The sequence below is a fragment of the Mastigoproctus giganteus genome, chromosome 4, assembly GCF_048544385.1.
Source record: "Mastigoproctus giganteus isolate SK-2022 chromosome 4, ASM4854438v1, whole genome shotgun sequence".
Classification (NCBI taxonomy): domain Eukaryota; kingdom Metazoa; phylum Arthropoda; class Arachnida; order Uropygi; family Thelyphonidae; genus Mastigoproctus; species Mastigoproctus giganteus.
The window spans coordinates 5249070-5273119 of NC_143578.1; the positions used below are offsets into that span (position 1 = coordinate 5249070).

Genomic DNA, 24050 nt, shown 5'->3' on the forward strand with positions numbered 1-24050 from the left:
TTAGATTACCATCTGTTCCCAGAAAAATAATGGAGTCACTGGTTAAAGATGTAAAACAAGACCATCTAGACAGGAATGCAATTATACTGCAGTCACAGCATGGATTTGTTAAGAGGTGATCTTGTCTGACCATCCTGATTGTATTAGTATTTGTAGTGGCATAGGATGCAAGAAAGAAAGCTTACGCAGCACAAAAAAAAAAAAAAAAAATATCCTTCCCATTTTATCTATCCACCACCTCCAGTAGTTTGTTTTTCCCCGAATTTATTCAAGCTATCCACTTCTACAACAACATGAAAGTTTGTTCCAGCAATCAACCACCCACTGACTGAAGGAAAACTTCTACACATCTACTCTGCAACCATCTGTCCTCAATTTGAATTTATGCCTCCTCATGTATAGTCTGACCAAGAGGAAGAATCCCATTAGCATTGAGCTTGCTCAATCCATTGAGAGCCTAAACACCTCATTTAGATCACCTCACAAGTGCCTAGTCTCCAGATACTGCAGTTTGCAGAACTGAGGAAAGCATATAATTTTGTTATAATTAGATTTCAGGAAAGCTTTTGATACTGTTGTACATAAATGACCACCATAGAAATTGGAGCAGTATGGAATTAAGGGTTTGTTACTGTGCTCTGGATAAATTGATGGTTGAGTGGGAGAAGACAGAGTGGTTATTAATGGACACTGCACTTCTTGAAATAACGTTTTTAGTTGAGTCCCCAAGCATTCAGCACGGACCTGTTGTTGTTTTCTGTATTTATTAATCATATTGATGAAGGTATATCAGGCATAATGTCTAAGTCTACAGGTGATGCAAATGTTGGCAGGGTGGTTAATTACAGTAATCAATGTAAGCTTCTGTAACAAGATCTAGAAAAATTAGGCAGATGGGCTGAGAAGTGGCAGTTGAAGTTTAACATTAAGAAATGTAAGGTATGGCATATGGTTAGGCAATAAGTCCAAATTAACCTACCAACTATGTGGTACTACACTCAGGGTAGTGAAAAATGAAAAAGATCTGGGAGAATTGGGCAGCCAGATATGAAATTCTCTGACTGCCAGGACAGCTCATGGGGTTTTGTTAATGTTATTCAGAAACTTTGAATAACCCATTTTACAAGGCAACAGTTAGGCCACATCTTTACTACTGCATACAGGTCTGGAGGCCTCATTTTAGGAAGGATGTAGAAATGCTGGAATGGCTGCAGAGAAGGTTAATGCGATTGGTGAAGATAACAAAAGGGTGGTCTGAGTTCTGCATATTGTGGCATCTGGTGACTAGGCACCTGCAACGTAATTTGATTGAGGTGTTTAAGGCTTTGACTAGATTGAGCAAGCTCAGTGGTGATGGCGATGGCATTCTTCCTCTTGCTTAGACTGCACAAAAGAGGAGGCAGAAATTCAAATTGAGGTTGAATGGTTGCAGGATAGATATGTGGAAGATTGCCTTCAGCCAGCAGATGGTTGATTGTTAGAATACAACTCCATCTGATGTTGTGGAGGTGAGTTTTGAATAAATTCTAGGGAATACTAGGGGAAATTATTGGATTGTATTATAAACTTTTTTCTTTCATCATCTGTCACTACTAATACTAAGTCTCCATTTTTCAACATAAAAAAGTACAATATTTAATTGCAGAAGGTTTTAGGATAAAATCTTATTTTTAAATAGCTTTTTTATGTAGAATAGCAGAGTTTTCAGCCATTTTCCTATTCGCAGCATGTTTTTAAGCTGTGAATAGGAAAATGGCAGAAATTTTCCTATTCATAGCATGTTTTTAAGCCAATTTCTTTCACTTTTCAATATAAAGACAACATATTCCTTGAGCAGCATGATATGTAGATAAAACTGTGTGATAATAAAGATCACTACAGTCAACAAGAACTTGTTGCAGTGTGGAAGTGATCTTTTCTGATGGTGATATTGTATTGTAAAGATAGCTGTCACTAAAGAAGTGCTAGGAAAATACCACAAATTGTTTGACTCCATTTTTTGCATATTTTCGAAAATAAACATAATAATACCAGTTAGGTTTTGAGTGCTTTATTATCCTCAAACAATAAAAACAAGAGTTTGTCATTTTATTTCTTGCATAAGTAATCATCTTTCAAATATTCAAGCTGGCAACCCAGTTTTGTGACAACTACACTGTATTAGAGATGATGCAACTTGTATAAACTTTGTTTTTCCTTAATAGTATTAGTAGTGGGAAATGATGATACACTTAGTATTAGTAGTGGAAATGACAAATGGTAAATTACAGATTGCTTATGCAGCATCAATCAAAAAGAAAAAAATCCACTCTACCCATATCACCTGTTCATCCCCTCTAACAGTTTGTTCAGCTCTTCCTTATATATAACTTTGTTCAGTTATATTTATTGAAACTACCTACTTCTACAATGCCAGATGAAAGTTTGTTCCAACAATCAACCACCCACTGGCCATTGCCAAATTTCCAAACATCTACCCCCCACCATACTTCCTCAATTTGAATTTATGTCCTCCCACGTGTACACTGAGCAACAGAAGTATCCAGCAGCACTAGCCTCGTGTCATTCAGATCTCCTTACAGGTGTCTAATCTCCAAATGCTGCAGTGTGCAGAACTGAAGTCTTTTCTTGGTAATATCACCCTTTTTATCCCCTCACTAATCTTTGCTCTTCTCTGCACCTGTTCCAACAGATCCACATCTTTCACAAAATGAAGCTTCCAGACCAGTATGTATTACTCAAGATGTGGCCTAACCATTGCTTTATACAACAGGTTAATTACCACCTTATCCCCCTGGCAAAATTTCTGTATATGATTGACCAAAGCTCATGTAATGCCCTGGCAGCCTGTCTGCACTACTCAGAGAACTTAATATCTGACTGCAGAATTGTCTTCAGATCTTTTTCATTCTTTACTAACCTGAGTGTGGTATTAGGTTTACACACAAAATGATGGTATATGCTACTACCTGTACTATAGTTATATATTTCTACAGTTTTGAGGTTTCCTGCCCTAAATCATTGTGGATTGAAACTGCTACACCTTTTGGTATCTCTCATATTTTGTGGTAATGCAGCATTGTTAAATTATAGATTGGTATAATCCTACATTTGAAAAATACCTTATATAGGCCACATAGTGGGATAAACCGTTCAGAACAATGTAAAGTGACAAGAGTTGAGGAACCACTGGTATAAACTTAGAAGGAGAGTACTTTGATGGTGACTGTACCTACTGAAGATAGGTATGGTAATAGTGATAAAAATGATTTATTTTACATAATTAGTGTTATTATACTTTTTGACTTCATACATGTCCTCCACTGTATTTAATTCTCTCTTGAAGTAAAAAGTAATGATAACTAGTATTTTCTGAATACAATTTATATATAATTAAATTTTTAAAATCCTTACTTTATGCATATAACATTAATATACTGCAAAGTACATTAACTTTATATATAGAACTGCTACACCTTACACTCTGGTTATCAATCAGTTGCTTTCAGAAAAATACTCACTTCAGGCCAACGGTTAAAGGGCATTTCAGGATACTGCAGTTTTTCATAATCATAGTGTGGTATACCATGCCATAAACCCATAGCACCTGCATCCACCATAGCTATGAAAAAAAAAAAAAAAAAGGTATCTTTAAATGGAGACAATTTGTCAAGACAGAGAAGCAATTTAAAACGAGTCACAAGATTATATTTAAACTGCCAATTTAATCAAATTATCCTGGTTATTTTATGCAATTTTTGAAATTAATCATGCCAGTGGAAATCTATATTACTTTAAAAGAATGTTAGTTATACTTAGTGAATTAAGCCTAGACACTTCTAGTTATTCAAGAGTCTTTATTTAGAAGTGATAAAGTCACAAAGTGGTCATTTCATTGTGATTAAACTAGTGTATAAACCTTTCATAAAATTACTGTGGAAATTAATATACAAACCTGCAAAGGCATGTAATTCTATTCTTTTTTATTGTAAAAGGAGCCATCCTCTCACCTCCATTATTATGTAATGATTTTTCATGCAATCATCCCTTGCACAATAACATTTCTAAGCACCCCTTTACTCTCAGTATTATTAATATTAGTACTTGCAAATAATGCAAGAAAACAAGAAATCAGCAAAAAAACAATAATAATAAATAAAATAAATAACTTCCCACATCACCTGTCCTTCACCTCCAATAGTTTATCTAGTTCTAATAGAATTTATTCAAACTGCCAACTTCCAAAGCAAAAGATAAAGTTTGTTCCAACAATCAACCATTTGCGGGCTAAAGACAAACTTGTATCCATCTATCGTGCAACCATCCTTCCTCAGTTTGAATTTATGCCCCCTTCAATGTGTCTAGTCTGAACAAGAGGAAGAATGTCATAAGCACTGAACTTACTCTATCCATTCAAAGCCATAACCACCTCAGTCAGATTACCTTTTAGGTGTCCAGATGCTATAGTTTGCAGAACTAACTGAAGCCTTCGTTGGTAAGATCACCTGATTTTTTCCCTGACCAAGCCTTCTCTGCACCTGTTCCAACTGATGCAAACTTTCTTAAAATGAGTGTTCTGGACCTGTATATAGTACTCTAGATGTGGTCTAACCATTTCATTATACAATGGTATAATCACATCCTTATGCTACAAAATTCCTGTATATTGACAAAACCCCCATGGGCTATTCTGGCAGCCTGTCTGCCCTGTCAGAGAACATATCTGACTGCACAATTAACCTCCAGTATCTCTTTCATTTTCCACTACCTGGAGTGTAGTACCACACATTTGGTACATTAATCTGTATTACTGCTACCCATATGCAGTACTTCACCTTTGTCAATGTTAAACTTGAACTACCATTTCTCAGCCCATCTGCCTGATTTATCTAGATCTCGTTACAGTAGTGTTTACCCTGATTACTGTAAACCACCCTGCTAATGGTTGCATCATCTGCTGACTTAGACATTAAGTTTGATATGCCTGCATTGATGATTGATAAATATAGACAACAATGAGCCCTGAATCCTGGAGTGCTTCACTAATAACATTAGTCCGTGAAGAGCTGTGTCCATTAATAACTGCGTGGAGATGGGAGAAATTCCAGGTGCCGTCTGACACGAACATACCTTATGTCCATTAATAACCACTGTCTTCTCCCACTTGAACATTCCTTTATCCAAAGCAGTAACTTGCTCTTAATGCTACACTGCCCAAATTTGTACAGCAGTCTTTTATTTACAATGGTATTAAAAACTTTCCCGAAATTTAAGTGTATGGTATAAATTATTTTTTCATTCAGTTCCTTTGTTATATGTTGAGGTTTTCCATCAGCCTTGGCATTTTAAATATTGTCTGGGGCAGGGGTGTCAAACTCATTTGGGCTGCAGGCCATTTCTCGTATATTAGTGTATCTCACGCGGGCCGCACACGACCTATAAACCTTGCCATTGTCAAGCCTAAAGGCGCTTTTTAATTGCTCAGTTGTTGCTTATTGCTGATTGGTACTCGCAGCTGAGAATGAATGCACTAATAACTAATTGAAAGGAAATAAAAGTCTGAATAAACAGAATGAATAATGAAAAGCAAGTTTATTCCAGATAATACAATGTTTCAATGAGGGAATATATGTGAAATTAGTTAATCTAGGCCTTTTTTTGCCAGACACTTGACTTTGTTTTCTTGCAACCAGCTTTGCAAGATTTGGAGTCGAAGATTGAGAAGACAACCTTCATTATGGAAGAAAGACGAGTGTTGGTTAGACTTGATCTGTGGGCTGTTTTGTTAGCTTTCATATGGGAAAACATTGTTCACATAAATATGTGCTCCCAAAGTAACATAGAATTTGTGCCGAGTATTTTTGCCCTAAATATGAGTGGATTTTTGGGATTCCAACTTCTCATATTTCTCTTTTAAAATTGAATCAGTCTGCAGATCATTTAGTTCTTTTTGTATGGAAATGGGAGCTCTCTCGACATTAAAAGAAAAAATCTCCTTGGTGCTCCTTGAAATCTTTAAAGTGCCTATCAAATTCGTCTTTAATCTTTTCTATTTTGAAAAAGGTATAACTCTGACTCTGATTTTTCAAGTGTTCACACATAGAAAAGTAAATCAGAGTACACTCTTTTAATTGATTTTTCCACACAATAAACTTTTTTTGAAAACTAGCCAGTGCATTGTGCATGTCTTATCAACTGATCTTTCCCTTGTAGTTTAATGTTTAGATCATTTAGGTGACCTGTAATATCTACTAGGAAGGCCAGATCTTGTACCCAAGACTGATCCTTCAGAAGTGATACATCCTGACCTTTCATTTCTAGGAACAGTATTATTTCTTCCAAAAGTAAAAAAAAAAAAAAAAACCTCTTTAGTACATTATGGCAAGACAACCAACAAACTTCTGTGTAGTACAGCAGCCCTTCAAATTCACTTTCAAAATCCTTAAGAAGGAGAGAGCAAACTGGCAGTGATTCAGTCCTCTGGACTGGACGAAGTTCACAGTTTTGGCCACAGCCTTGAGCACAATGTCCATTTTCAGTATATTCGAACACAGAACCTGCTGATAAATAATGCAGTGGAAAGATTGCAATTTTTCTTTGCCCAGATACTCGTCCTTCAGTTTTACTTCTAGTGTTGATACAAATCCTTTGACTTTATCTGTCATCGCTGGAGCACCTCAGTAGTCACAGCCACGAGTCTCTTGAGAGGTAACTTGTATTTCTCCAGAACGCCCAACAGTGTCACAAATGCCTTCCCCAGTAGTAGTTCCCTGTGTGGGAATCATTTCCAAAAACCCTTCAGTTACTTTCAAATTGTCATTGCAGGATCAAAGAAACAGTGCAACTTGTGCCACGTCTTGAATATCATTACTTTCGTTAAGTGCAATTGAAAAACATTGAAATGTTGCAGTGCTTCCTGTAGTTGTTCATACAAGTTGTCTGCTATCTCATTTATCCTTTCAGCCACTGTGTTTCTTGACAATGAAATTTCTTGGAACATTTTCATATTTCCTGGACAGATGTTTTCAGCCGATTTTATCATGCATTCATGGAGCTTAACCATGGAGCCTTCACTGAAAGGTTTAGAATGATTTACCAGTAAATAGCTGATTTCATAACTGGCTTTCACTGCCTTCATTAATTTTTATAATTACATTTTGTTGCCTTTGAAGTGAGTTCTTCATATCCTTTAGTTTTTCTTCTCTTAATTTACCCTCGAAACAGGAAAATTTTTCTTTGTGAATTGTATCACAGTGTTGTTTAATATTGAACTCTTTGATGACTAATTGATTCATTAGCATTAGCATTAGCATTAGTAGAGGCATTTGATGCAAGAAAGCAAGCTTATGCAGCATCAGCCAAAAAAAAAAAAGTAACATAAATAAATAAAAATAACCACTTCCACTTCACCCCTCTGTTCGTTTGAAATACCTGTCCAGCTGAGCCTTAAACTTATTTAGGCTATCAACTTCCACGACAAGGGATGGAAGTCTGTTCCACCCACCAACCACCCGCTGGCTAAAGGCAAATTTCCGCACATCTATCCTACATCTGTCTTTCCTCAATTTGAATTTATGCCCTCTCAGGTGATTTTTCTGAGCTAGAGGAAGAATCCCATCAGCATTGAGCATGCTCAAACCATTCAAGGCTTTGTACACCTCTATCAGATCACCCCGCTGGTGCCTAGTTTCCAGACACTGTAATTTGCAAAACTTAAGCCTTTCTTCGTAAGAGAACCCCTTTGTCCCATTCACCAATCTAGTTGCCCTTCTCTGTACTCGTTCCAGCAGCTCTACATCCTTCCTGAAATGAGGCCTACAGGCCTGTATACAGTACTCTAGGTGTGGCCTGACCATTGCCTTATACAAGGGAATAATCACCTCCTTATCCCTGCTAGAAAAATTCCTATATATCATTGACAATACACCATGAGCTACTCTTGCAGCTCGTCTGCACTGCTCAGAGAACTTCATATCTGCCTGCACCACCACCCCCAGGTCCCTTTCATTCTCTACCACTGTCAGTGTAGTACCACAGAGTTGATACGTTGCTCTGGGGTTGCTGTTTCCCATATGTAGTACTTTACATTTGTCAATGTTAAACTTCATTTGCCACCTCGAAGCCCATCTGCTCAACCTTTCCAAATCCTGTTGCAGCAGCATAGTGTCAGTAGTGTCCTTGACAACCCTGCCAACCTTCGTATCGTCTGCAAACTTGGACATTAAGCCTGATATACCATCATCAATATCATTTATAAATACAGAAAACAATAAAGGCCCCAATACTGAACCCTGAGGGACTCCACTAATAACATTAGTCCACGATGAGCAGTGTCCATTGATTACCACTCTCTGTCTTCTCCCCCTCAACCACCCCTTTATCCATAGCAGCAACTTGCCTCCAATGCCACACTGCTCCAATTTGTGCAGCAGTCTTCCATGTGCAACAGTATCAAAAGCCTTTCTAAGATCCAAGTATATAATATCAAAGTTATTCCCTGCATCCAGTTTTTTTGTGACTGCATCATAGTATCCAATCAAATTGGTCAGGCAAGACTTCCCCTTAACAAAACCATGCTGTGTCCTAGCTATAACTGAAGTCTTGTCTAGATGATCCTGCAGTGCTTCTTTCACCAGTGCCTCCATTAATTTTCCGGGAACAGAAGTTAAACTCACAGGTCTATAATTACTTGTGTCAGCCTTTGATCCCCCTTTGTGAATTGGGGTCACATTTGCACATCTCCAGTCAATGGGTACCTCCCCTGAGTCCAAGGAAGCTCTCATAATTATGGCTAAGGGTTTGCTTACCTCCTTTGCTGCCTCCTTTAATATAACTGGATAGATCCCATCCACCCCAGGTGCCTTTCTTGTGTTTATCTTCAACAATTTCTCCTCCACTTTGCTCTCAGTTATTACAAGATTCTCTAGCTTACTGCTAGAGTTGAATACACCTCTGGCATTCCCCTCGCTGAATAACTCCTCATGTGTGAATGTCGATGCAAAATATTCATTTAGTTTGTTAGCTACCCGAGCAGGGTCATCAACAGTTGACCCATCGATCTCAAGTGGACCAATCTGATTCATCCCCTTCCTTCTAGAGTTTACATAAGTAAAGAACTCTTTGCTGTTTTTCTTCGCATCCCTTGCCAAGGATCTCTCGTAATCTGCCTTCGCCTGCCTAACCTCCTTTGTAACTTGGTTACAGATCAACTTGTATCTATCATAGGCGTCCGTGTCACGTGTTAATTTGTATGTATCCCATGCATTTTTCTTCTCTGCCATATGCCTCATTAGTTCATCTGACAACCATTTAGGCCTAAACCTTGAACAATATTTCTTAGTTGGTATGTAAAGCCTAGTAGCTTCCACGATAAGTTCTTTGAATGCTTCCCATTTTGAATTTGCTGTTGGCAATATCATCAGTTGATCCCACTGTATAGAATTTAAATACTGTCTCAGTCCATTGTAGTCGCCTTTACGAAAGCAATACCCCTTCCCTTTACCCCTAATGGTAGTTACCTCTTTGAGTAACTCCCACTTCAGCACACTGTGATCACTGCCACCAAGTGGTTCATTTATCTGCAGATTCTTAATGCATGAAGAATCACTACTGATAATCAAATCAAGAGTATTACTCCCTCTAGTTGCCTCCCGAACATGCTGATGTAGAAAACAATCATCCAATAAATCCACAAAAGCCTTGCTACTGTGTGAGTGACCAGCCCCCAAATTCCAGTCAATATCTGGGAAATTAAAATCCTCCATTATAAGACTCTCTGATTTACTGGCCCACTCTATTTCTCCGAACAGTTTCTTATTATACTCATCAGAGTCATTAGGCCTATAGCACACTCCTACTCTCAATTTTGATCTCCCAATGCTTATGTCACACCAAACTGACTCGACACTGCACTGTCCAGCGATGTCGACTGGCTTCACTTCCTTGGATTTTATGTGTTTTTTAACTAATAGCATAACCCCTCCTCCCTTCCTATCCTGTCTATCCTTTCTGTAGACATTGTACTCCCCAAATTCCAGTTCTTCATTTCTTATATCTGTGTGACACCACGTCTCTGAAATCCCCACAATATCTGCCTTTGATGTTTTGAGCAATACCTCAAATTCATCAAATTTATTTACTAAACTCCTAGCATTGGTGTACACACAAGTATACATGCACCTGTTCTTTTTCTTAGCTACCCTAACACAACCCATGTGTTGACTTGTACCCCCAATGATTCCCAGCAGTCTCTGAAATATCCTGCATCTTATTTTCCAGGCTGCGGCTCATTCCAATAGAAGCAGTGCAAGAATCACTTTCACCTCTGCCAGTGGCTACTGTTAATCTATTAGTCCTTGTATCCCCCCAATCTAGCAGTTTTCCGACCCACCTAACATTGCCTCGATAGCATCAGCAAACATTCTTGCACCCTTTCTATTTAAGTGTATCCCATCCAAATTACAAATAATACACACAATTTTACCTTTTACCTCTGTGCAAAAGTAACTCAATTCCCATCTTTCTTGGAATTGTCTCCCCTCATTCATCAACAACCTTTCTTTTTTGGTTTGTTGTGAAAGTGACATCATGTCAGAATCAATGTATATATAAGAGTTACAATAGGAAACTGTTTTCTTACTGACTTTATTAAATAGAAACGGTAACACAAATAGCTCACTCACATTGTGATGTAACCGACTTGAACAGTATGAAAGCTGCAGTAAAATTAACTGCCGGCGTGCAAAACAATCGCAATGGAAAATTCTGGAAATTGCACAATCACAGAAAGCGGTAGAAACATCATTATTTTCCATGGAGCGGCGCATGCCGCAAAAAAACCCCCACCATGGGCCACCAGTTTGACACCCCTGGTCTAGGGGTTTTTAATAATTAAGGATGATTTTTGCCTGCAATGTCTATGTTACCAAAAAAAATTATCCCTTTTACTTTGTTCATTCTCTCCAATAATTTGTCCAATCCTAATTTAAATTTATTCAAACTTCCCAATTTCAAAACAGTAGGTGGAGGTTTATTCCAAAAGTTAATTACCCTTTGGCTGAATGCAAATTTCTACACATCTATTCTGTATCCATTTTTTTTTTTCTTTTCAATTTTTCATCCTAGAAAACTAAGGATTTTGTCAGCATTTAGTTTACCTCACCCTCATACACTTTAATAGATCACCATGGAGATGCCTTATTTTCCAAGAATGCAATTTATGGAGCCCCAATCTTTCTTTGTACAAATGAATGTACTGTAGTGCTTTCAATTAATCTTGTTTCTCTTATCTACATTATTTCCAATACATCCTTCCTAAAATGGATGTGTGCACAGTATTCCTGGTGTGGCCTAACCACTACCTTATACAATGAGTTAATGACCTCTTTTTATCTCCCTGCTGGAAAAATTCCTGTACATCGTTAACACAAATTGAGCTGTTCTACCCTCCCTCTGTATTACTCAGAATTTCATGGCGGACTGTACAGTTGTCCTTGCATCTGTTTCATACTCCCACTGCTTTGAGTTTTCTGCCACCTAAATAGTATGTTATTCTGGGATTACTGGCAACTCAAATTTGATACCAGAGTACTGTGTCTGAGTACCAGTACCAAAAATGGCATTTGAGGTTTAACTTTTTTTAAATGCCATTTTTCAGCCCATTTGCAAACATTAAATTTGAAATACCTACATCTGTTTTAATAAACATTAAAAACAGAAAGGAGCTAAACACTGGCTCTGTGATCCACTCATTTTTACTAAGGATATATATATTTTTGCCTCATTGTTTTTCTATTTTTGGCACCCCAAGCAAGGGTCCTGCTAGCCCATACCTTAATCCAGCACTGTCTCCTTTAAGAAATTCACTTTATCAGTTGATTTTATTGATTCCGTAAAGGCCTCATGCATTTTATTTGGTTTTTGCAGTAGGGTTTTAGTTAGGAGCGTCAATGACTAAAGCCATATTGCTCCCTGTATACTGTCTGTAAATTGTGTTCTGAGGTTAATTTTCTGTTTGTTGGACAAAAAAACCCAAGTTTCCAGGAGAAAAACCATGCTACCCTTGTTTGAGACCAACTAACTCAGCTATGTTGTGAAAAAGCACATAAAAATTCCTCCCACCATTGACAGGACTTGAACTCTGGTCCTTTCCACCTGGTGTGGGGAGGACGGTGATGCTACCAACTATGCTACCCATGAGGGTGGGTGCTTGGGTGTCAGGTGCTTCCATATTGGAAACAGCATGGCTTGTTGGTTGCTCATGGCCCAGTGTGGTTAAGGCTTGAATAATGGTGTTGAATGGGTAAACTCACCTCCTGCTGACAGACCTGTAAAGAATTATCCAGGGTGGATGGTCATGGTGAGTGAAGGGTGTAGTGCATTGCTCAATGGTAGGTACTTTGTGACAATTGCCATTGCAATACAATATGGGGAATGCCTGAACAATATTCCAGATGAAGATGTGCTGCACACTTAGACGTGTGTGGGGTTCCCCAGCAGACGACCCAAGAGACACCTTCACCAACATGCTGGTTGGACACTGGAGTACTGGAAGCAAGTGTGCTGTTGCACGTGATATTTGAATTCGGATGACTTCAAATGCCTGGTGCAACATGCTGATGTGGATGCCTTCCTGTGTGGTGCAAGGAAGCCGAGTCCACAGACCCATTGTACATGCCTGCTATTCAGGCGAGGCCGACCGGGCTAGCCGGGTGGGTAAAGTGCCTGCCTAGCAACCCAAAGGTCGCGGGTTCGAATCCCGCCTCGGGCTTGGATCAAAGTACTGCAAAAACCTTAGGAGGTGCATTATGGCCACAGAAGTCTATGCGCCAACAACTAACAAAGAAAGAAAATTCAGGCGAGTGGTGGTGGTGGTTGCTTAATATGGGGCATCACTGGCAAATACTAAGATCTCTGGTGTGTATGGACTAACATTTCACTGGTAAGGTCTATTGGCAGCTATACGGGAAACCTGCCATGTTGCATTTTTTCTTGGATAGAAATGGGATCTTTCATCAGGCCTGTGCTGTGCACAAATTGTTCAGTGAACACGGTGAGGATATCACTCATCTTCATTGGCTTCCAAATTCATCTGATCCCAATCTAATTCAATACTTTTGCGATGTTTTGTAATGAGAAGTGAGGCATATGGACTTGCAACCATCATCTATTCTGACACTATGGAAAGCCTTGCAGGCAGCATTGCTGCAGATCCCTGTGAATGCCTTCAGACATCTAGTGTAATCAATGCCTAGGCCAGAGGTTCCCAAACTTTCTCGGTTCACGGCACCCTTAGTGTTTCAGTAGTTTTTTCATCATGCCCCAGGCCAAAAGAAATACCTAACAGTTCCGTTTATCAAGTAGTTAGGTCCAAGCAACTTAATAAGTAATGTTAAAACTGTGAACTATCTCTGTCTAGTAGTTAGTCTGGTCCCAACAGATGTCAAGTATCACTGTTTCCCTTGAAAATTTAAAATATCCCACGGTGCCTCTGTGAGTTCGCAGCAGTGCCCCAGGGTGATGTGCTGCACAGTTTGGGAACCACTAGCCTGGGCAAATAGTGGCTGCCATTAGCTGTTGTTTTTTTGCCTTATGGTTTATTTATGCATGTGCAGTGGAAGCGATGCCTAACATCCCAAGTTGTTCTTGAACTTCTACATATTGCTTGGCTAGTTACTGTTGCTGCTTCATACAGTTCACATGGTTTTTAGTGTTACTCTGTGAAAAAAAGTACTGTATCTCTACTCCTACCAATCTCACTGTTTATTGTAGAGCATTATTGTTTATTGTAGACCGCTCTTGGAATACTGTGTTCAAGTATGGAGACCGCACCTAAAGAAAGACATCGAGCTTGGTGAAAGGGTGCAAAGACAGGTAACTCCCTTGGTGAGATCGGCAAAAGGGCGTCCTTATGAAGAAAGACTTTGAATATGTGGGTTGCAGAGTTTGGAAACTAGACACCCTGAGAGGAGATTTGATTGAGGTGTTTAAGGCTCTGAGAGGCATCAGCAAAATGAATGAGGACAAAATTTTCAAGATTATAAATGAAGCTTGAACTTGGGGACATAAATTCAAGTTACGGGGGGGGGGGAAATGTTTAGATTGGACTGCAGGAAGTTTTATTTTAGCCAGCGAGTTGTAAATTACTGGAATAAGTTGCCTACATGGGTGGTAGAGGCTGATAGTTTGGGGAAATTCAAAGGTCATCTGGATAGTACCTTCGGGTCAGGGAAGCGCATAGGATGTTAGGTTTAATTTCCTTTTCTTTTATTAATTATTATTATTTATTTTTTATTTTATTTTTTATTTATTTTTTTTTTATGATTGTTTTATTCAGTTTTTTTTTTTTTTTTTTTTTTTGCTGGTGCAGCATAAGCCATAGGCTTTCTTTCACCATGCGGCCATTACTAATACTAATTAACCCTCTAATTCTTGATTTTAATATTTTTTTTATTTGTTTATAATGGTTTTTGTATGGATTTGCAGAAACATGACTTTCGTTTTTATTGATGACTTATTGAAGAAATAGAGATATTCAAATTAAAGTATTTTATATTGCTTAATTTTAATGTTTTCTTTATATTCACTTTCACACCTTTTATGTGCATATTTGCACTGTACATCAATACACAATGCTGAAGAGCTGCATTCTTGTTCCATTATTGTTTACTTTAGCTGAGTCCTGAAATGATCACAAATAAGCAGCATCCACTGTATTTGTAACTGGTGCAAATTATTTTTGAATTAATTAACATAGCCTGGTTCTGGCTGTTAATTATTTTTGCAGCCATGAAATCATCAGAAAATTGGAAAGCTTTTCACATACACAGACTGTTTCCGCGGGCATTTTTAGGTGCAGTGTAAATTTAAATATGTGCCCTTTTTATTGCCAGAAGTTTATTATTATGAAAGTAAATTTTGCTGCCTGCATGTAGCTTATACAGTCCCTGCTCATTTGAACACAGCCCTGTCTGTATCAATGTGAGTAATGAAAATCAGAAACAAGAGGTGGTCCCAGCATCAGTCCTCGAGAGAGAACACTACTTGCTGTGCAGTTCTGCTCATTATCACTTTTTCAGTGTACAAGGAAATAGCCAAGTCTAATAATTTCAGTGGTTTCTATATTTGTCTGCTTTTTTTTTTTTTTTTTTTTTTTTTAAGAGATATACAGTATACTTTTCTAAGGAGGTCAACAGTTCACATTCAGTACAACTTGATGCATACTTTCCATCCCTGATAATATTTCTCTTTCCTCAGGCTCAGTAGATTTTCTGTGATTTGCGATTGTCTTATCTTATATGTATTTGCGATTGTCTTATCTTATATGTATTTGCGATTGTCTTATCTTATATGTGTATAATTGTCACATGAATCGGTGTATTGTGAAAGTCTGTAATCTAATGTTTTCTACCCTCTTCTTTCCTCATTCTCTTAATTTTGTTCTCATATATTTTGGCATTTTTCTCCCTCAGCACCTTTCAAGTATATAAAATATAAATTCCTAAATTCCTCACCTGCTAGTAGTTGCAGGAAACCTGTAGCCATAATGTTGCTGTAAGAGCGCTTCCAACAGCCTGCAATTCCAGTAAAGAAAGATAGGAAAGCAAAGAGGAATGCAACAATGAATAAGGCAATGACAGATCGGGCCATATCTAAAAGAAAACATATTTACATTAAATTTATGTAACAAAACTAAGTAACATGTCACTTACCTATTTAAAAAAAAAATTTTTTTTTTTAATTCTTCACTTATCAAAATAAGAAATTTCTATAGTCATCTGGTAGGTGGGGAGGGGGTTGCCTTCCCTTATGACTAGAAATACATCTGTTGCAACAGCTAGATGAGCAGTAAGTGAAGCGAATATGTAAAAAGTACAATAAACCATCATATGAGCAGAAACATTATATATGCTTTTTTTTAAATCCTGATGCATAGGATGGAAATTTTACCTTTGACCAAAAAAGTGTCTAACCACTCAAATTTTGAAGGAAGCAGTAATGTACAATATATACAGTTGTTTTAGAATTAGTATAGTTGCATTCTGTAATTAATTTATGACACAAGAAAGTTCATTAGATCACAGGATTGTCTTTTGCTATTTGTGGGCAAAATTACACATTGATAATTGGGTTTTTCAGCTGAGTGCTTATGTGAAGCATCAGCATGACAAATTGGATTTTGATTGTCATCAAAGGCAGATATTGTTGGGATATCAGAGACATGGTGTCACACACATATAAGGAATGCAGAAATGGAATTTGGGGAGTACAATGTGTAAAGGAAGGATAGACAGGATAGGAAGGGAGGAGGGGTTATGCTATTAGTAAGAAACACATAAAATTCAAGGAAGTACAGGCAGGTCGCATGGCTGGACAGAGCATTGTTGAGTCAGTTTTGTGTGACATAAGCACTGGGAAAGCAAAATTGAGAGTAGGAGTGTTATAGGCCTAATGACACTGATGAGTATAATAAACAACTACAGAGAAATAGTGGGCCAGTGAATCAGAGTGACATAATGGGTGATTTTAACTTCCCAGATATTGACTGAAATTTGTGGGTTGGTCGCTTGCGCACTAGCAAGGCTTTTGTGGATTTATTGGATGATTGCTTTCTACAGCAGCATGTTCAGGAGGCAACTAGAAGGAGTAATACTCTTGATCTGATTATCAGTGGTGATTCTCGTGCATTAAGAATCTGTTGTCTCTACCGTTTCCCCAATTCCACTAATCACTTGGAATTCTTTGACTTCCTCTTTTGGAACTTGACTTTCTCTAATCCAGCTTTCCTAACCGTGAGGTAATTTTCCTCACGGTTGATTTGAATGTTCATAAAACTCCAGCTGACTACCATTTTCTAGTCTCACAGACCCAGCTGGTCGAGATGCTGAGGCTTTTGCAATTACTAATGGTCTTATACAAATTGTCCATTTATCTACCAGAATACTGGATAATCCTAACGATACAGCCAACATGCTTGACCTTTTTCTCACAAACAGCCCTTCCAAGTATACGGTCGAAGTGAGTGGTCCTTTAGGCATCTCAGATCACAACTTGGTGACTGTGTCTTCTCCAATGGAGCCTTTATCTCACTGCTATTTCCAACCTTGTGTTGTTTGGCATTACAAGAATGCAAAATGGTATAACATGCAAGATTTCTTTTCCTTGGTTGGATTACTGTTTCAAAACTTCTGACGTCAACGTTTGCGCAGATTGTGTCAGTGAAATTATTCATGTAGGAGTGGAATCTGTTATTCAACATTCCACATTAAAATCTCGTCCTTTATCTAAACCTTGGTTTTCCAATAAATGTGCTAACGCTATTCAAGAGAAGAATGTTGCATATTATAATTGGCTTGTTTCCAACTCTTTAGTTTCATTTTCTGCTTACAGAACTCACAACAATTGTAAAGCAGATATTAATCAGTCGAAAATAGATTTTGAACAGGCTAAGAGTAGAAAACTTGCTTCTTCGTAGCTGAGCATTCTGGTCTCTTGCCAAAGCTATTGGCTGCAACTTTTGCTCATCTCTGCTCTCACCTGTATCTAAACCAGATGATTCTGCTGTCACTTCAGCTAAGGATAAAGCTGACCTGCTAGCGTCCCATTTTTCTTCCAACTCATGTATTAATGATCTTGGTAAAACACCTCCCACCATTCCCGAGCAAGCTCCATTGAACCCCCCCCCCCCCCGTGGTCTTCCGTCAAAAGGATGTCAGAAGGATTTTGACGAATCTTGATGCTAAGAAATCTGGTCCTGATGGTATTTCTCCACTTGTTCTCAAAACCTGCACATCTGAACTTACTCCTGTTCTTTGCCACCTTTTAACACTTTCTTATTCCAAAAGTGTTTTTCCTTTTGCTTGGAAATTTGCTCATATCCAGCCAGTTCCTAAAAAGGGTTACAAATCCCTCTCATCCAGTTATCGTCCCATTGCAATTACTTTTACTCTTTCTAAGGTAATGGAGAAATCTGTTAACTGCCAACTCTTAAACTATCTAGAAACCTGTCTGATCAATGTTCGAAAGTATGGATTCCATCAATGTCGATCCACTGGTGATATTCTGGCTTATGTTACCCATTTATGGACAAATTCAATGGAAACGTTTGGTGAAACACAAGCTGTTGCTCTTGAAATCTCAAAAGCTCTCGATCGTGTTTGGCATAAAGGTCTTCTGAAAGGTCTTATGGTTTGTCAACTGTTTCTTGTAATTGGTTATCTGGTTTTTTCTCTGACCATTCACTGCAGGTGATGGAGATGGTCCTCTTGTCTTTTAACCTTTCCAATAATGTTGGTGTTCCCCTAAGGTACAGTTCTTTCTCTCACTCTTTTTCCCCCTTGCATATAACAGGAAGCTCATTAATATGCAAGGGGGGGGGGAAGTGGGAGAAAGAACTGTACCTTAGGGGAACAGTTTCTAATTTCATTTTGAGAAACCTTGTCCTGCTATATCAGCTTCAACTTCTCGAATATCTGCTACCAATTCCTTTAAATGCTGATCATCAGGTAATCCTCCAGTGGGGTTAAGACAATTTAGTTGACTTCAATCCTTTTAAAACTCAGTTCTGTCATATCTTGCAAAAAGGATTCTTCTGCTCCAATGCTTATCTTTGGTGACACTCCGATTTCTAGGCAAAATGATATATCTCTTTTGAGGATTGCTCTGACTTTTAATCTTGCTTGGCTTGAAAATTGCATAGGCAATCTCGGGAAGGTAGGAAAAACAAATAAATCAGGAACAAATTATTCCTATTACCACATTTTCAACAGTCAGAGCAAGTGTTAAATATATTCTATATTTCAGGAAGATTCCAAAATGAGTTGAAGAACTGTTTAAATATTAATAAGCACATTACAATTATTGCTTCGTCTGCATCTAAAAAACTTGGTTTTCTCTTTCGCTCTCAGTGTTACTTTTCTTCCAAACAGCTGTTCACTCTGTACAAATTGTAAATCTGCCCAACCATGGGATATTGTTCTCGCATCTGGGGCAGTGCCTCCAAAACCTCTCTCGGTCTTCTAGATGTCATTCAGAAGATGGCAGTTAAGTTACTTAATGACTCATCTCTAACAGTCTCTCCACTCTGTCGCACCGATGTTTTGTTTCTACTGTATGCAGTCTCAATAGATCTTCCATGGGCACTGTTCTCCAAAGCAATTCAAACTCGTCCCACAACAGTCAACATCCTTTTACTGTTCAATTTCCAACTCAGAACTAACTTTTCATCTTCCTCGTTCATTCATTCAACTGCCGCTTTCTGGAACAGCATTCCTTCATACACTGTGCTGCCACTTTATTAGGTACACTTACCTAGTAGCGTGTTGAGCCTTCAAAACAGCCTGAATTTATCTAGGCATGGATTGAACAAGATGCTGAAAACGTGCAGGAATGGAGTACCGTGTAGACATGAGTGTGTCACACAGTTCCTTGAGATTCAACGAAGGTGTACCTGCAATGAACAGCCCCATCCACTTCATCCCAAAGATGTTCAATAGGATTGGCATCCAAAGGAATGAGCCGGCCTACTGCAGCAAAGAAAAGTCATTGTCACGTTCCTGGAACCATTCCATAGTAATTCGGGCTTTGTGCACCAGTGCATTATCCTGCTGGAAGTAGCCATCTGACTGAGGATAAACTGTCAACATGAACTGATGCACTTGGTCAGCAACGATGTTTAGGTACGATGTGGCATTCAGACATGAAAGGGGTGCTCTTACGAAGAAAGGCTTAAGTTTTGCAAATTGCAGTGTCTGGAGACTAGGCACCAGCGAGGTGATCTGATAGAGGTGTATAAAGCCTTGAATGGTTTAAGCATGCTCAATGCTGATGGGATTCTTCCTCTAGCTCAGAAAAATCACCTGAGAGGGCATAAATTCAAATTGAGGAAAGACAGATGTAGGATAGACGTGCAGAAAATTGCCTTTAGCCAGCAGGTGGTTGGTTGGTGGAACAGACTTCCATCCCTTGTGGTGGAGGTTGATAGCCTAAATAAGTTTAAGGCTCAGCTGGACAGGTATTTTGAACGAACAGAGGGGTGAAGTGGAAGTGGGTTTTTTTTTTTTTTTTTTTTTGGCTGATGCTGCATAAGCTTGCTTTCTTGCATCAAATGCCTCTACTAATGCTAATGCATCTATGAGTATCTGGACCCAACATTTGCCAAGAAAACATTACCCACGTCATAACACTGCTCGCACCACCTTGCACAGTAGTCGTCAGATGGATTTGTGTTGTTTTTGTGTGGATTTGTGTTGTCCATCAACATGATACACTAGGAACTTCAACTCGTCAGACCAAGCAGCTGTTTTCCAATTCTTGATAGTCCAGTGCTGGTGTTGCTGTGTGCACAGGAGGCATGCTCTCTTGTTCTTCTTTGATAACAAAGGTTCGGGATGTGGCCGTCGACTGTTGTAGCCCATTTGATCTGCCAACCCACTGCCCATTTGATCTGCCAGTCTATCTGCCAACCCACACTGGACAGGTGAAGTTTTTACTGCTCCTGGAATAGAGAATTTTTTTCTGTTTTATTAGCTTAAATTGGCATATTAACTTATTTTCTAGAGTAGCTTTATAAAGTTTAATTTCGAGATTTTGTAAGTATTACTTAGTAACGGTAAGGGTATCAAATCCACATGTTACAAGTTGCAGCTCCGCTGAACCAGAAGTTTTTTAGCCATATTTAGCTGCTCTATTGACCAGTTGTTATATTAAATTATTTTCTATAAGTAGCTTATAGACCTAGTCAGTATCCTTAGTTTATTCTGAATTGAGACAGCAAGATTTGGAAGTTAATTACCAGAACCGCTGAACCAGAAGTTTTTTAGCCATATTTAGAGCTGCTCTATTGACCAGTTGTTATATTAAATTATTTTCTATAAGTAGCTTATAGACCTAGTCAGTATCCTTAGTTTATTCTGAATTGAGACAGCAAGATTTGGAAGTTAATTAATATTTAAGTGTCCGTAGATTTACTGTTCGCAACTTGCCGCCATTGTTATATGATACGTTATATCCCAAACTAGATAGCGTAAGCTTAGTATAGTATATAATATAATGTCAATTACTCAGTAAAATCTATTTATCTTGTTAAACTTCATTGTCAATTAAATTGTACTTTTTAACTAGATACATATAATGACTTAGATTACAAACGTAACCTAATTAATTAATACATAACTTGATATGGAAATTATATAAATGGAACTCGATACTCAAAAATTATATAAATGGAACTCGATATTCAAAAATATATATAGCATATAAACTGTTGGGATACAAGTTTAGGGTTATAATTTTGTACTGAAATTGAAATTTTATTGAAATTAAATCGAAATCATGACTCAGACCAGAGCAGCAAAGCAAAAGGCTCAAACTAATGGGAGTGCTGTGGCTTAGGGGAGAACTGAGGGGCACAGTTGCCCTCTGAATCACAACCTTTTAAAATGCACTGCTTGCTTGATGTTTGTGCAGCAGTTGGGTACGGGACATGATATTGCCATGGGAGATGTCTTTGTGTGTGTGTGCACGCGTGCGCGATGTAAGGAAATCAGGCGGCAACTCAACGTTGCTATGGGCCTATATCAGAGCTTGAAGGACAGGGTGGATGCCCTCGAAGGATCTAAATTGAGGGGCCTCAAGCTCTCAGCTGCCCACATCAACGCCAGAGCTTGCACTTGGTCATCACACAACACAGCGGCAAGGCAGAATGCGATGGTCCCACAGGAACCAGTATTGTCAGGGAAACGGGGAACATGGTATGTAAAAAGGATAGGTGGAACAGGACCAGGGTATGTCTGCCAGGGGCAAAGGTTGATGACGTAGAGCGGATGTCATCTTTTAAGGGCACAAAAGGTGGGTGATATAGTTGTACACGTTGGCACTAATGATATTAAGAGTAGGAGACCAGCGAAATTACTTAACAAGTACAGGTCATTGCTGAAAAAACCATGAATTAGGGTTCAATTTGAAAGTGTGCAATTCTGCCCAGACACGATAGGAGGGAGTATATGATGAGAGCCTTGTCGATCAATTCGCCCTGAAAAGATTGTGCAAGACTCAAGGGGTAGAATTTTTTTCAGCTTGGTCTGTACTTGCTAACAGCAGAGACTGCTTCTGCAGGGATAGGATACACTTAAATAGAAAGGGTGCAAGAATATTTGCTGATGCTATCAAGGCAGTGTTAGGTGGGTCGGAAAACTGCTAGCTTGTGGAGATACAGGGACTAACAGATTAACAGTTGCCACTGGCAGAGGTGAAAGTGATTCTTGCAATGCTTCTATTGGAATGAGCAGCAGCCTGGAAAACAAGATGCAGGATATTTCAGAGACTGCTGGGAGTCATTGCGGTACAAGTAAACACATGGGTTGTGTTAGGGTAGCTAAGGATAAGATCAGGTGCATATATAAATGTGTGTACACCAATGCTAGGAATTTGATAAATAAATTTGATTAATTTCAGGTATTGCTCAACACATCAAAGGCAGATATTGTTGGGATATCAGAGACGTGATGTGATGTCACACAGATATAAGGAATGCAGAACTGGAATTTGGGGAGTACAATATGTACATAAAGGATAGAAAGGGATGAGGGGGTTATGCTATTAGATAAGAAACACAAAATCCAATGAAGTGAAGCCAGTCAACATCGCCGAACAGTGCAGTGTCGAGTCAGTTTGGTGTGACCTAAACATTGGGAGATCAAAATTGAGATTAGGAGTGTGCTATTGGTCTAATGACTCTGTTGAGTATAATAAGAAACTACAGGGAAATAGAGTGGGCCAGTAAATAACAGAGTCTTATAATGGGGGATTTTAATTTCCCAGATATTGACCGGAGTTTGTGGGTTGGTCACTCACACACTAGCAAGGCTTTTGGGGATTTATTGGATGATTGTTTTTTACATCAGCATGTTCGGGAGGCAACTAGAGGAAGTAATACTCTTGATTTGATTATCAGTAGTGATTCTTCATGCATTAAGAATCTGCAGATAAAGGAAGCACTAGGTGGCAGTGATCACAGTGTGCTGAAGTGGGATTTACTGAAAGAGGTAACTACCATCAAGGGTAAAGGGAAGGGTTTTTGCTTTCGTAAAGGCGACTGTGATGGTCTGAGACAGTATTTAAATTCTATACAGTGGGTCCAACTGATGATGTTACCAACAGCAAATTCAAAATGGGAAGCATTCAAAGAACTTATCTTGGAAGCTACTAGGCTTTACATACCAATTATGAAATATTGTTCAAAGTTCAAGCCTGAATGGATGTCAGATGAACTAATGAGACATATGGCAGAGAAGAAAAATGCATGGGATACAAATAAATTAATGGGTGACATGGAAGCCTATTATAGATATAAGCCGGTCTGTAACCAAGTCATAAAGGAGATTAGGCAGGCAAAGCAAATTATGAGAAAACCTTGGCAAAGGATGCAAAGAAAAGTGTTCTTTTTCTATGTAAACTCTAGAAATAAAGGGATGAATCAGATTGGTCCACTAGATATTGATGGTTCAACATTTGAGGATCCTGCAGCTAACAAATTAAATGAGTATTTTTGCATCTACATTCACACATGAGTTATTCAGGATGGGGAATGCCAGAGGTGAAGCAAACTCTGGCAGTGACCTAGATGATTTTGTAATAACAGAGGAAAGTGGAGGAGAAATTGTTGAGGATAAACATAAAAAAGGCACCTGGGGTGGATGGGATCTATCCAGTTATATTAAAGGAGGCAGCAAAGGAAGTAAGCAAACCCTTAGTCATAATTATGAGAGCTTCTTTGGAATCTGTAGTTACCCATAGAATGGAGATGTGTAAATGTGACCCCAATTCACAAAGGAGGATCAAAGGCTGACACAAGTAATTATAGACCTATGAGTTTAACTTCTGTTCCAGGAAAATTAATGAAAGCACTGCAGGATCATCTAGACAAGACTTCAGTTATGTTATACAGAAGTGTATGAAGCCTTGAATGGTTTGAGCATGCTCAATGCTGATGGGATTCTTCCTCTTGCTCAGAATAATTACCTGAGAGGGCATAAATTCAAATTGAGTAAAGA

General features: G+C 38.6%; 1 protein-coding gene across 1 annotated transcript in view; it reads right to left on the reverse strand.

Moving 5' to 3' along the window:
- The window catches only part of LOC150086357 (transmembrane protein 114-like), a 113699-nt gene that overhangs the window by 11729 nt on the left and 77920 nt on the right, over window positions 1–24050 (reverse strand). The window contains exons 3-4 of the mRNA XM_090371328.1: window positions 15513–15650; window positions 3522–3622 (exon numbers count right to left, since the gene is read on the reverse strand). Of these exons, the coding sequence (XP_090227454.1) occupies window positions 3522–3622; window positions 15513–15650 (239 nt within the window). The remainder of the gene's footprint in view (window positions 1–3521; window positions 3623–15512; window positions 15651–24050) is intronic.